Genomic DNA, 14260 nt, shown 5'->3' on the forward strand with positions numbered 1-14260 from the left:
ATGCAGAGGGGGTGGATGGCTGGATGGATGGATGGAGGGGGTACTGCACAAGCTCTATGACTCACACACTTCGTCACTCCCGTGCTGTCCATACTCCTCCATCCCCACCCCCCATCCCATCCCTCTGCACTTGCTGGTAGCTACACAGTGCAGTGGGGATTCTCGATGCCCTCCCCCACTGCATATAGCCTACACACAACCTCAAAATCTCTCACACTCACGCTGCACGCCACTGCTGCATATCACAGCTCACTGTAAAGCACCCTCTCCTGCACGGTGATGCACAATGCAGAGATTTCACTGAATGGATAGTAAGCAGTTTCACTGTTCTGTGCAAGTTACAAACTTTGAGCTTCCCTTTTTAGAGATTTTACAATGTTTATAATGCCGACAGACAACAGCTGTGATTTATTTCTCTTGATTTCTTTGATAGTGCAACACATAGATCATATTCCATAGAGTAGAGTTGAAATAGCATCCACACCCTATAGCTCATCCCCATCATTTCATCCTGCTGATTCTGAAGGAGAGGGTGAATTCTTGATATCAAAGGGAAAGCCTGCAGCGGAGGACACCAAAGTGATCTCTGACAGGGGGTGACCTTCTAAAACAAAAGAACGAAGGAAAAAATAAAACACTTTTTTCTGCATTTATTACGTTTTATATCATTTTAAATGAGTACGTTTCAAATGTAATATGTGTTGTGCGTGATGCAGTAAATAATTAACCCATCTAGTTTTAGTGCGCCCCCCTACACCCAGCTGATGATAGGTTTTATCCGTATGGCCAGTCAGGTGATATTTTCCGCTTCGCCATTTTGTGCTGCTGCGCCGGGTATTTATCAGAAGAATCGTGACTAGTCCGTTTACACCGTCAGCACGGCAGCCAGGCGTCAACCACTTTCCTCCTTTTCAAACCGACATTGTGGCCTTCGATAGGTTTAGCCAAGTGCAATTTTTGGGGCACATAGCAGTAGTTGTTTTTGTACATTAACTTTTTTATACTGTGTGAGAAAGAATGTCCGGCGCACCAGTACCCGAATACTCTCCGTTCTTCGCAGTGATGGGTGCCTCTGCGGCTATGGTTTTCAGCGGTAATTATCTCAGAGTCACTGTCTTTAACACTAACTATCAAAATGTTGCCACCGTTTTGCTTCTTAACCGCTTTGCACCTGTTTCATGTCCAGCAGGCTGGTTTGAATCGGCAGCCTGGTTGCAAATGTTTGAAACTCTCGTGGCAAAAACCCGTTGTTAGCCTAGCTAGCGTTAGCTCCCCATGCTAACCTCGATCAGTCACCGTGATAGTTCACAGCTCCCTTACGCTTCTATAGACTTTGTAAGAGTTGTTGTTAGGATTGCATTTTAGCACGTCGCTGTCTAGTATATAGTTAAACATACTGTTGCTAATCGATGTGTCTCAAGGGTAAACTTTATCAACGAATTCAAACCTAGCATGCTAGCTCACGTCGACTACGTTTTTAGTTACGTTAGCGTTAACAGCTACAAGCAAGTTTCGTTTTTTTCGTTTTGGCAGTTGGGCAGCCAGTGTTTGGTAGAGTCTGTAAAGAATTAATTGATCAGTAATGTACGTTTCATAATGTAAGTGTAAGTTAGACAGTATTGTTAAAGATATCACGAAGTTAGTGACTTATGACCTGTGATGTTTAACTTAAGTTAGCTTGGTTCCCACTTTACCTGCAACATGCGACACTGGTGCATGCAGAGCCCAGCACTGAAACGTTAACGTTAGCAGTAAGGACCAGCTTTTGTTGTGTAACATTGCTTTATTTTATATTATTTCGATGACACGTGGCTTAACAATTGACACGTAACTACAAGTTATTTCACTAGATACACGGAAGTTTTAAAATGTTTCAGCGGCTAAACACGTCTACGTAACGTGTATGTTGGGCTTATATAAGTAGTATGTGCGAAACTAAGCAGTGTGATAGCATTGCAAGTCATAGACAGATAGGCTTACTGTTTTTTGTTCAGTTTTACAAGCGCACGTCCCCATAGCGCCAAGGTACGACACAAGATCACATGACTATCACATGACGAGGCTTCTGACTTGACATGGCAGCAGTGTGGCTAGCGATTCTGTGAAATGTAAAGGCGTTTGTAACAAATTTTTACCCACGTCGCAGTAAGACAGTCCCTCGGAACCTGGTTCATTTTTTACACCAAACTAATTGTAAAATAGGTTGACACTACCAACAGTATCAGTGGCATGTTGGTAAGAAGATAGCTGGTGGCAGAAAAAGTGGACTTTGGAATTTGGCTCATGTCTGTCTCATAATTGGTCATACTTGTTTTTATATCCTTCGCCTTCCGCATCAAGCACTTGATGATAGGCCAGTGGTGTGTTGTATCACAAGCCAGGCCAACACGTGACAAGATGTACTGGGGAGGTGGGTGCAGCCTCTATGGCATATTCACAGGCTACTAATTGTCATGTTACAGATTTAATGTGCTAGCCATATGGAAACAGGCACTTGCCAGTAGTTTGAGGCCATTTGTCATTATTTGCTCCTTTAGGGTAGTGGCTGATAGCTTTTAAGCAGACACCAGTATCAGTAAATGGCTGATATGTAAGACCAAATAGAAGCACTCATTCCTTTTGAGAAGGAATAGTTGCAGTATGTGTTGCATACAGAGAACTTGGAAATTGTGATCATGAATACTGACCTCAACTTTTAGATTATCACATGAATACACATATTCGTCAAATAACTAACCTAAGGAGTGAGAGTAATCCCTTTAATAAATTTATTGTCTTTTCCATATTGTTGTCATTCTGTCACTAGAACCTCTGCTAGTGAGACACACTATTACACTCCTTACCGGTGGCTAAAATGGTTACTAATCACCTTGTCAATATTTTTAATCTTAAACAAGTGAATCCCTCATAAGGCAAGGAAAGTTCAGATATTGTAAAAACAAGCATTTTTTTTTTCTCCTAGTGTTCGCAAACAACTTGCAATTTGAATGTAAGCTGGAGGCTGACAGCAGCCCTGTCCTTGACATAGCCAGGGTGTAATGAGCAGTGATAGGTGAGGGCAGTGTGGTGGCCATTGTGGTTGGCGGTAGGACTGGTCTGGGATGGCAAAGGAGTGACAGCTGGGGAATTAGCAAGGAGGGAGGGGGGATCTGATAGAGGTAATGGCACAAAGAAGGGACAGGGAGTGGTGCTGGGTGGGTTGGACATGGACATTTATTGATGAAGCCCACAGCATTAAGCATCTTACAATGCTTCTAGAGTCACTGACAGAAAATTGCAGCTTGCCTTCTTTGATGTCACTCACATTAGTGCGAACAGGATTCAGGACCCATCTGCCCCAGTTTCAGTTGTCCAGTTCTTTATGCAAAAGTATATTTTTTTTTTCCCCATATCAAAGCAATGTGGGCCTATGTTTCAAACTAATTTGTGTCTTTGTCTTGTGCTGCTAATGTCAAAATCTCAGATTGATCCACTCAGGTTTATAATGTATGGTTGATTTTTCTTACTGCAGCAAGCAAAGCCAGTCTAAAGAGCGGGGAGTGGATAATTATATTTGCCACAAATTCAGGTTATCTTTTAGGACTGAACAAGGGTCTTTCCTCCCCTTGATTGTCTTAGATCTGCTTTAACATGGCTGTCAGTACTGTATGAAAACTGCAGGTAGTCACGGTTTCTGGAGCAGGTGTTGCTTGCTGTGGTGCTCCCATAACCAGGTGAGGCTGTGTTGTATTAGCCTAATAGTCTGTGTGGCGTCCTGTTGTCAGTGCTTCCAGTGATGCCTGGCTTGATTCAGGGGGGATTGAAAAGGATGCTACATCTACAGGAAGGGTAACCCCACTCCCATCATTGCTCTGAATCTGATACTATGCTGGCTGCTGTCTCTTTATCCAACAACAGCCTACATTTTTCCACTTTCTCCCTGCTAGTACAGATCAAAATTTAGAGTAAAGCAACTAGTCTCAGAATTTACATACTGTTGATGCACATGACTACAGAAAAGGCTTGCTTTTTATTTTTAGAGTGTGTGATGAATTTGTTCAAAATGGTGCTTTGAGGAATTGAAGCTGCATGCTCGCAGTAGTTGGCTGATATGAAAACTGTTTGCAGCTTGTCATGGATTTCCTGTGCAAATGCTGGCCTGTATTTTCTGACAAGTGCAACAAACCTCAACGAAACTAAAAATAAGGTATAAACAACAAGAACATTACAAAAAGGTATAAACAAGAACATTATAACAAGTCTATTACAGCATGCCCTGGCTGTTGAAAGCAGCAATAACTCATAGTTGAGTGGAGCAGTGTAATTAATGACAACAGCTCATATTCTCTGGACACTTCCTCAGCTTGTGATCCACAGGTGCAGTAGATTGGCAAGTGTGAACCATGATTTCTGCACTTAGACTTACATTTTGCAGTTCTATAAGGTGCAGCCAACACACTTTTGCAATGGTAGAAAACCTTACTAATGTTGTCACTGGTTCCAGTTAAAACTAATACCTCCTCATTGAGTATTGTTTAGTGTGGAGTAGTACTGTATTGTTGCTTGAGTAGACATTTTGCATGCTAGATCATCTCTACTTGAGGGCAGCTCCTTCTCTGACATCACAAGACGTCATCAGGGTGTCCCATACATCAAATGTTCTGGGTGGAGAAAAACGGAAAAGAGTGAAAGCTCTTTACCTAAGCTGAGGGGATTAGGATTAAAACCCAGGGGTTGTGCCTCTGTGCAACAGCAGCAGCCCTGCAAACCTTTAATCATCAGAGCAGAATGGCAACATTTGAGGACTCTGCAGGTTTTCTACCAACCTGCACCTGTTTTGCCTCAGTGAGGGTAAGATAACCAAGGATGCCTGGAGTCAAGGGGATGAAGTTGCTGTTGGTAGGAATGGGTTGTTGGAATGCAAAGAGGACCAGCTGTTGTGAAGGTTGCTCATGTGTTTACAGAATTGTTTTAATAACAAAATGCCACTTTGAAAAATGTCTTGGTTTGGCTGCAGCATCAGGCTTAGTCATTATCTTGTACTGCAGATGTTGGTTCTGTGTCCTTCCTCATGCTGTTGTAAGTCAGTGTGTTTGTATGTATGAACTTCCACAAGGTCAAAGCAAAAAGTAAGACATTTTCTTCTATGTAGTCAGCAAGGCCTATGTAGTCAGTGGCTAGTTGTACTCTGGGGCATGGCTCCTTAGATGGGCTGGAGTGATTTAACCTTGTATTGATGGCATCAGTCTGGTGATAAATAAGTAAATGTAAGTAGTTGGAGAGGTGGCTGGCTGCCATGTGCACATTTGAGGATTGGCCCACTGCTTCCTCTTGCCTGCCTCTAGAGCCATTTGCCAGAAAGCCTCACAGCTAGGCCCAGAATCAAATGGTACCACTCTCAGGGTGCTTCAGTGCAGTGTCCCCAGAAATGAGGAAACATTGCAGCACCTCAGGGTGTATGTGCAAGGTTATCTCCCAAGACAATATGTAAAGACTTAGACTTTTCAGATTTACTCATTGTGATCAATGTCTTTAAATGGAGAAGAAAGCACAACAGGCAAGGTCCCCTCTCCCTTTCCCTGGCAAAAATTGTATAATATGATCAGCACATTGTTGTAATGTTTTAGAATATTACTTTAAATATTTCTGCATTTCCTCTAAAGATGGATGATGTTTCATCCTGTTACATAAGAGTTGCTGACTGTAATGAGGCCAATTTGACACCTCTTTTCACACAGCACATACCAGGAGAAAGTTGTAAGATGGTAAATGAAAGCAAATTTGGAAGTGTAGCTTTTCAAGCTGATAAGAATTGTTTTACATGTTGCTTTAATGCTTAGGTTTTGATGTTCTTTGCAATATTTAGTAGGAAAAAATAGAAAACCAGTAGAGGGAATAACTTGAGCTTCCTTGTCAGTTTCAATGCAATACAGATCCTCTGATATGAAGTTCAGGATGGATGTATTTAAAATAAATTTACTTAAATGAAATGTGATAGTCTTAGCATCTTACAGGATCAATCAGATTTAGATAACTACAAAACAAAAAATGCTACATAGTGTGAACAGCAGCCAAATGAAAGTGAAAACATGAATCCTAATGTTCTCCAAAATAAATGTTTACCAGCATGTTCAATAGGTGCCTTGAATGTTATTAAGACACATACAGACATTGACTAGTACAAGAAATGTTGTGTTTTGGTCAACGCCATTTCAAAGAGCTATTGCTTTATTGTGCGTCTACTGTGGGTGAGGCAGTGAACTTGATCACATTCGGCCTTGCACACAGCTGACATGGAGGAAACTTGTCAAACCAGCCTGCCTCTGATTCATAACACACTTCCTTGCTCTGACTGGCTCTGTCAGACTCATTCACTGACCTGGTAGCCATTATATTCTTTCTGTTGTTGAGCAGAATTACAGCCAGTCCTCAGTGAATTGTCATCACACTGTGTTCTCTGTGTGATATGAATGTGAAATCACCAGGGCCTTTTATCAAGCAATAAGGAAAACATCACTGGCTTTTGTCTGAAAGAGCAGTGAAAATATTGATATGCTTAGATTCCTATGGCCTATTCTTCTGCTCCAGTCAGACTTGGGTATACGTGACGTTGGTTGTCACTATGCTGTGGCATCGCAGAGAGACCACACACATGCTGATGGAGCACTCTGCTCTCCTTTCTATGGCCCTGCATTACTAGGATGCTAGCTAGAGAATAGTATGGACTGTAACAGATATGGCATGAGCGTCTACTGCTGGCTCCCTTGGTGCCCATCCTGCTGTCTCTGGAGATGTGGCATCCTGCAATTCATGATGTCATCAGCTTCCTGTATACTAGAGCCTAATGAGGCCTTTTCAAACACTGCAGCTCTCTGGCTCTGTCAGATTTTGTTTGACTCTGATAGACACTGCACAACTTGAAGCCATAAAAGGTTCATTCTGAAAGGGTTGGGGAGGTCAAGGTGATGAGCAACATAGTGTTACCATAAACCAGATTTTCTAGGATTACAAATGCATGGGTGGCTAGCTGGTCATGTGCTATCTGTATGAGTACTTTTGCAGAAAGAACATGCGTTATTCCCCTTTAAACACCAGTAGAGTTCCCCAAATTGTTCGACGGTAGTTTTTTTGAAAGGGAACAGAAACTAAGATTTGCCTTACTTTATTGCTGCATCTCGTATTTCACTCCCCGTGTCATGACTGTCTCAGTCCTTCCTGTCAGCCACGTAGCTTGCCTGCTGTCATTCTTTTTGCTCTAACCATCTTGGCACAGGCTCCTCTGCTTCACTGTACTATACCATATGTACTCTAATTAAACTGTGTGCTCTCCTTTTCATTTAATTAACCTTGCCTCTCTCTTGTCTCCATCAGCCTTGGGAGCAGCCTATGGCACAGCTAAGAGTGGTACGGGGATTGCTGCCATGTCTGTGATGAGGCCGGAGCTCATCATGAAGTCAATCATCCCTGTGGTCATGGCGGGTATCATAGCTATCTATGGCCTGGTAGTAGCAGTGCTGATTGCCAACAGCATCTCAGAGACTGTTCCCCTCTACAAGTGAGTGCAAATGGGAGGAATGGGCAGAAGTGATCAGTGTCAAGCAAAATGAGCATTTTACTTAGAATTGAGCAGCTCAAACAGTGATTGGTTAAAGTTTTAGTTAATGACAGGAAACTGCTCTCTCACAGCCAAGACATGTTTTTACCTTTGTTCATAGTTATTTACTGAAACTTATGTAGCACATCAAATCAAAAAAGGATTTAGATTTGCTGACATTTCATCAGAAATTTTACAAGTGCTGCCATGTGAAATGTAGTTGTTGTGATTAAAATAATCTTCATCCTCCTTTTAAACTTAAGCATTTTTTAGCCTGAGAAAAACATGGATTCCCTTTGTTTGCAAAAACTGCTACATTAAAATGACTTCGTGTAAGATATTTAGAGGTTGCACTAAAATTGTCACAAGTTTGATAGATTTCCTTCAGTGTTTTTTTTTTTGTTTTGTTTTGTTTTGTTTTTTTGTACTGCCTTCACTGAGGTGTCGAAAGTCAGAGCACAGATTTGTTTTGTCTGCTACATTAGGTCTATGCATACCTAACTCCTACCTCATTGAGTGTTCGACTTGGCAGCAGTGCTCTTTCTTTGGGACATACGACCCTGTTGAGTAACATTATCTGTCTCTGTTTGTTTAGGAGTTTCCTCCACCTGGGAGCTGGACTGAGTGTGGGCCTGAGCGGGCTGGCAGCAGGCTTTGCTATTGGCATTGTGGGAGACGCTGGCGTGCGGGGCACAGCTCAACAGCCCAGGCTCTTTGTGGGCATGATTCTTATCTTGATTTTTGCTGAGGTCCTGGGTCTCTATGGGCTCATCGTTGCCCTCATCCTCTCCACGAAATAAAACCCAAATATCTCTACTTCAAGATCTGTCTTTTATGTTGCTGCTGGAGGAAAAAGTGTAACATGGGGAAAAAATTGTAAAATTTCTGCCACAAAAAATGAAAGTGAAGGTGGGGAAAATGAATAAAAATGGCTCCATAAATATGGTCTTATCTCTACAATGTGTACAGTCGTCCAATTTGATAGTCAACCTGTAAATGCGCAATGTAGTGATTTGTCTGTCCTGTATGTGTGTGTGCGTGTTTTAAAAACAATTGTATGATGATTTCTTTTTTCCCTCCACTTATTTCAGGCCTTCAGGCCAGCCAATTGGCCCCTGGTCTTAAAAGAGCTGACCAAAGGGCCCCACTGCTTCCTTCTCCCACCCTTAATTTGGGAGTTGACAGTCTGCATTAATGTTGAGGATCTATTTGTAAAGAAAATGTGTATGGACGTTTTTTTTTTTTTTTTTTTTTTCCACTTTTTTTATTTATAAGAAAATGTTCATGAAACTTAAAATGGAGCAAAAGTCTAATTCCCCAGGATATATATATATGTATACAGACATATAAATATCTATATAGATAGATTAAATGCACTGTGGGTTAATTGTGATAAGTGGTTGGAATTCCTCTGGATGTATTACTTGGTTTAAAATTTAAGATTGCCTTTAGTATGTGGCTGGTGGAGTGGGAGTTTTGTGTGTAACTGTATTCTAATCATTACGCAGACATTCTCAACACTTCAGTGTTTTTCCTGTAGTACCGCTGTTTGATTGCATTAAAGGTGTGTGTGCCCAGTGTTGGGTCTCACAGGTGTAATTTCCAAATTTCATCATCTCTCCGACTCATTCATCCCCTTCCCCTCATCTGTGGCTGTACTCCATCCTCTCCACATTGCGACCATTAAAATCCTGCATGGAGTTCAGTGTTTTGTTGCTGTTGGATATGAAGTTGAAGTGCCAGACCATTTTTTCAGAATATTTAATCCAGATCAAATGCACTGAACATGGCTGTCTTTGTTTCTGATATAAGACTATGTTCCACTAAAGGTAAAGTAAAATGTCATGAGACTACACGTGGTATTTGCTGTAATCACAATGGGATGCTATTAAGCCTAGTACTCAAGTTCTTTTTTCCCCCTCAAATCGATCTGGAGTATTTTTTCTGGAAATGGGGCTGCTGCTGATGTATTTTCTGAAGCGCCAATCTAAAATCCTGAATTACCACTGGTATTCAAGTTATTCTGCTGTAGTGTTGACATGAATGTTTTCACAATCAAATTAAAGGAGATTCCAACATAGATTGACTTTATTCCCGATGTGGAAAAATGCATTTCTGTACTGCATATTTAACTTGAACATTTTAATTTTCAGCTTTGTAAATGCAATGTGATATAAACGTATGTTGCATTATAAATCCATACCTCATTTGTAAGAGAACTTCCTAAGTGCTACAGTAGTCAAAGGCTGACTGCTATGAAATATGCTGTAGCCTGCCCCATTTAATATCTCTTCCTGTTTTCACACTGAAGTGAAAATTGCTGTTCTTCACACAATGGTCCACACCTTGTCTGCAATCTGAGACATCTGCACTGCATTTACACTGAAAAATAACAGGACACACAAGGCCTGACTACAAGCACTTGTTTGGAATAATTACATAAAGCTAGAGATTGTCCAGTGAGTTTTATATTGAACAAAAAAAATGCAGCTTAGGAATGTTATGTCTGCATGATTGTTAATAATTCTGCAAAACACTTTGTTATTGTGACTGTGCTGAGAAATAACAGAAAAACATGGCTCAGGCTGCCTGGAGGCTGTTGAGAAGAGTGTGAGAGATACTGGTGATGGCACTAAAGGTGGGACTGTGAGGAAATGACTGGATGAAGTCTTTTCCCTCTTCTATGCTGGCACTCAACAGTGGGTCCAAGGGCACAGAACCTGAGATGAAGAACAAGACAGGCACAGTTAATGTTGATGATGACGTGACCCTCTTAGACCACCTGGTAATGCCTCTAAAATAACCCAGTATCACCACTGATGTGGCACTGAGTGATGATGAACAGCTACCTCAGGTCTCTTTCTGAGAGTCACCCTGCAGGCAAAGGTCTCATTAATAGTGACCATTTGTGAAGATCAAGTGAGCCACTGACTAATCAAATGTATTACAACCTTTCCAACAAGTCTACTGTACCAAATAGTCCAGTTTTTATAGTTGGTAGCATTGGTTCCCAGTGCCAAAGGGTAATCTCAATTCTCAATTGTTCAGATTGATTTGCACACAGAGCAGATCAGCAGAGTTAAAGTCCTATCTGATCTTTGCATTGGCCCAATGATATTGATCAGTTCGTATCGTTGCTTCTTCCATACATCTCAAATCCCCTATGCTGAAATCTGGACCAGCCATTTTAACAGCAAGGCTGTGATATGAAATGCCTCCTTGACGATGACTTATGAGGGAGGAGTGATGTACAGTCATGGAGTGTTGTGACACCTTGTGGCTAAAACCAGCAATTACAACTCCGATCCAATTGTTCTCACCTAGAAATACTGAACCTGTCAGCTTCGCCAAGTCTTCACCTCCACCCTTTGAGAATATATTAGTGCACTCCTGAAAAGGAAAAAGAAAAAGAATGTCAGTCAAAAATGCTACAGTCCAATTACTTTTAGCTTTGACAAAATACTTACTTACCTACTTTAACAAATGATAAATAAAATACAGAAATCATTAAAAGTGACACAGAGGCAAAGGTAAATCACAATCAGGTTCACTGCCAAGTAGGTTAATATATAAGGAATCTGTCTTGGTATGTTTGTGCAAAAGAAGAAAATATTAACAATAAATTGTAAAGATGAAAGTCAAAAAGAAGAATAAAATACATACATCTCTGTCTCTTACACATCTCTCTCTCTCTCTCACTCACACCTCTCTCTCTCTCCAAACACAGATGTGTATGGACACTATGCATAGGAAGTAGATATAAATGCTATGGTAGGTGAACCTCATAGTCGCTCATATGATCTAACAACATAAAATTGTAACTACAACTTCACTGAGAATCATTTGTACTACATTCTTGAACCGTCTAGGGTGTGTGTTGTGTGAATGTTAACTTACTGAGCAGTGCGGACAAGCGAAGCCACTCATGTTTTCTACAATGCCCAGGATCCGTAAGCCGGTCTTCTTACAGAAGGTGATCTCCCTCCTTACGTCCCCTGTTGATACTGCCTGCAGCCAACAGTGAGATCCACCCTCATTACTGTTATACATTTTACAGGGATTCACGTTTAGGGTCCAGTTCAAAATCATAGATGATACAACTCAGCATTTCTGATTCTGAAAATAATGATTCTGATTCTGCATTCATCTTATTTGCATCATTGAGGGAAGCAATCCGTTCTCCTTCATTAATTTATTAGATTCCTTGGTATGAAAATGTCAGCAATAGCAAGGAAAGCATGGAAACAGACCATAAATGACATTCAGTATCAAGCTAAACCATCCCTTTTGATCTTATTCACTCTCATGTTGTCCATACTGTGAGCCAAGACTCTCTTTGCTCCTATCTGGTTTTTCTACAGTGCACAGTCACATCTCGTCCAGTCTGGTGTGTACCTGTGGTGTGGTGACGAGAATGGCTCCATCCACTTTGTGTTTCTTAAGGTTCTCCAGCACGGCCAAATGCTCATCAGACGTCCCCGGGGGTGTGTCCACCAGCAGCACGTCCAGCTCTCCCCATGCCACATCTGACACAAACTGGCCAATCAAAGCTAGCGGGCAGAACACATTGAGCAGGAGACAGTATCAGTTCAAGTGTAAAAAAAAAAAAAAAAAAAAAAACCTGCAGCCTGTTTTGTTTTTTTTGTTTTTTTATAGTGCAGATGGTGGCATAACCATCATTCTGAATACCAAGCAGATAAAGAAAAATAGTTTGTCATCAATATATAACAAGGTGTTTGGTACTTCAAGTGTGTCAAACTGTAGTTTCAAATATTCACTAATCTCATTTTTCTCATTTCATCTCATTATGAGATACTTTAACCCTTTCATGCATGAATTATGAAAGCCTGAGTCAAGATTTTTTTCTTATTTGTTTTTACTCTTCTTAGGGCATGAACATTTTTGTGAGTCTCCATACTTCTTTAAGGATGCAGGACTGGTATTACCATGTCATGATACTAGTATGAATATGTTTTCAGCAACAAGAATTGACAGTCTCTGCATAAACCTCAATGGGGGGGAGCAGCAGAGAGCATTCTAACAGCTGATATGCAATTCCACCAAAGAAACCATTGCATTTAGGAGAAAATGTCTTAAACAGCTGTCCACTGTAATGACCGCTATGCGTGAAAGGGTTAATTAGTATTTGCTCGGCCCAGTTTTTGTCATTCATTTAAAATAGCAAAATCATGCATCACAACAACTTAATATCACTGACACAATACTATATGATCATTCAAATGATGCTGTGCTCGCGTATGAGATCTAGCTGAACAGCGCCATGGTCTAGCGGCGGACTGGTACAACCTGAGCACTACACACCTGTCTTCTTGGGCCCCCTCCAGACCACGGCATCATCTGGGTCGTCCAGCAGGAAGCCAATGGACATGAGGGCGAGGCTCTTCTCTGCATCGGTGTAGACCGGCACCCAGCCCAGGTCACACTGGTGCACATCAGGCCGGCCCACACTCAGCATGCGGGGGATACTGGGTCCACACAGGTCAATGTCCAGGATGCCAACCTGATGGTGCCACAATTGTGATATCACTACTGTTGCTCATGCATTTGACACCCCACTGCCTGTATATAATGTATATTTTTTATTTGAGCACTGGCTGGAGTATTAGGCCACAGATACTCTTGTGCACAGAGCCATGTGAGGAGGAGGGCCCAGTTTTTGACCATAATGTGCTTGTTGTTTAGCTGTTTTAGTAGTCACACAAGTGTAAGCACACACTCCACACACAGCTGGTGTCTGAGCTCACCTTCTTGCCGGCGTGCCTCAGAGCAAGAGCCAGCTCCGTGGTGATGGTGCTCTTGCCCACGCCTCCTTTCCCAGACAGCACCAGCACCACATGCTGCACCTGGGCCAAGTTATCCTCTGCCAAATAGTGGGAAAATAAAGTCAGTCATGTGAAAGGTCAGTTATAATATTTCTGTAATGATGTAGTTAAGTGGCCGTGGTATGAGAAACAGCAATATGTGTAATGTGAACCGTTTCGGTAAATGAAACGTTGAAAAGTTACTTTTTACGCATATAAAAACATTTCGGTCAGCTGTGCACAGCGTTGGAAATTCTCATAACTATCTGGAGTTGAATCGTCTCATAAGTGCTGTTGCTGCTAGCCGGCTGCTTAGCAAGCTAGCTAACGGTTATCAAACATGTCGCTGTTTCTTGAAACGGAGACGTTTCCATATTGAAACCCAGACTACATGAATAGAGAGATAAATCACACGCACAGACGAACCTTACTGACGAACTTAGCCGACCAGTTCTTTCAACATACCGTTATTTTGCTCCATATTTTGGCTTTGGAGTTCTCATGCAGTCGAGAGCTTAACTACTTCCGTATGTCGTCACGTGCCGACTGCCCAATCAAAGTGATCATTGCATCTAAGCCCCGCCTCTCTTTGAAAGCCACCAATAGGCTGTCGGTGCGTTCATTTCGCAACATGCGCGCACAGTCAGCAAAAACAAACAAACCGCCGTGCATATTTTAGATAGCGGTAAAGAGATAGTAGCATGAAGGTCTTGGCTGATCAAAAGGGCACTCTGACAGAATGGAGAAGAATTTATATTTTAAACCGGCATTTTAGAATATTCTTTATTTGAAAAATGGTCCAAAATCTCTAAACGCTATCCAAGTCATGTTTTATCTAGCATGCCATATGCAATGCCTCCCTGTC

General features: G+C 41.6%; 2 protein-coding genes across 2 annotated transcripts; one reads left to right on the forward strand and one right to left on the reverse strand.

The window, feature by feature from the left end:
- Window positions 1–799: 799 nt before the first annotated feature.
- Window positions 800–9653, forward strand: atp6v0cb (ATPase H+ transporting V0 subunit cb). Its single transcript, XM_030078483.1, has 3 exons — window positions 800–1093; window positions 7351–7534; window positions 8169–9653. Exons 1-3 carry the CDS (start codon window positions 1018–1020, stop codon window positions 8371–8373), a joined length of 465 nt encoding a protein of 154 aa, XP_029934343.1. The 5' UTR covers window positions 800–1017; the 3' UTR covers window positions 8374–9653.
- A 366-nt stretch (window positions 9654–10019) lies between these two features.
- nubp2 (nucleotide binding protein 2 (MinD homolog, E. coli)) lies at window positions 10020–13973 on the reverse strand. The gene is made up of 7 exons (XM_030078481.1): window positions 13861–13973; window positions 13339–13454; window positions 12896–13094; window positions 11969–12123; window positions 11471–11581; window positions 10894–10963; window positions 10020–10293 (listed from the first exon to the last, which is right to left on the reverse strand). The coding sequence occupies exons 1-7, from the start codon at window positions 13874–13876 to the stop codon at window positions 10154–10156; spliced, it is 807 nt and encodes a 268-aa protein (XP_029934341.1). The 5' UTR covers window positions 13877–13973; the 3' UTR covers window positions 10020–10153.
- Window positions 13974–14260: the final 287 nt, after the last annotated feature.

Source organism: Myripristis murdjan, chromosome 19 (assembly GCF_902150065.1).
Source record: "Myripristis murdjan chromosome 19, fMyrMur1.1, whole genome shotgun sequence".
Classification (NCBI taxonomy): domain Eukaryota; kingdom Metazoa; phylum Chordata; class Actinopteri; order Holocentriformes; family Holocentridae; genus Myripristis; species Myripristis murdjan.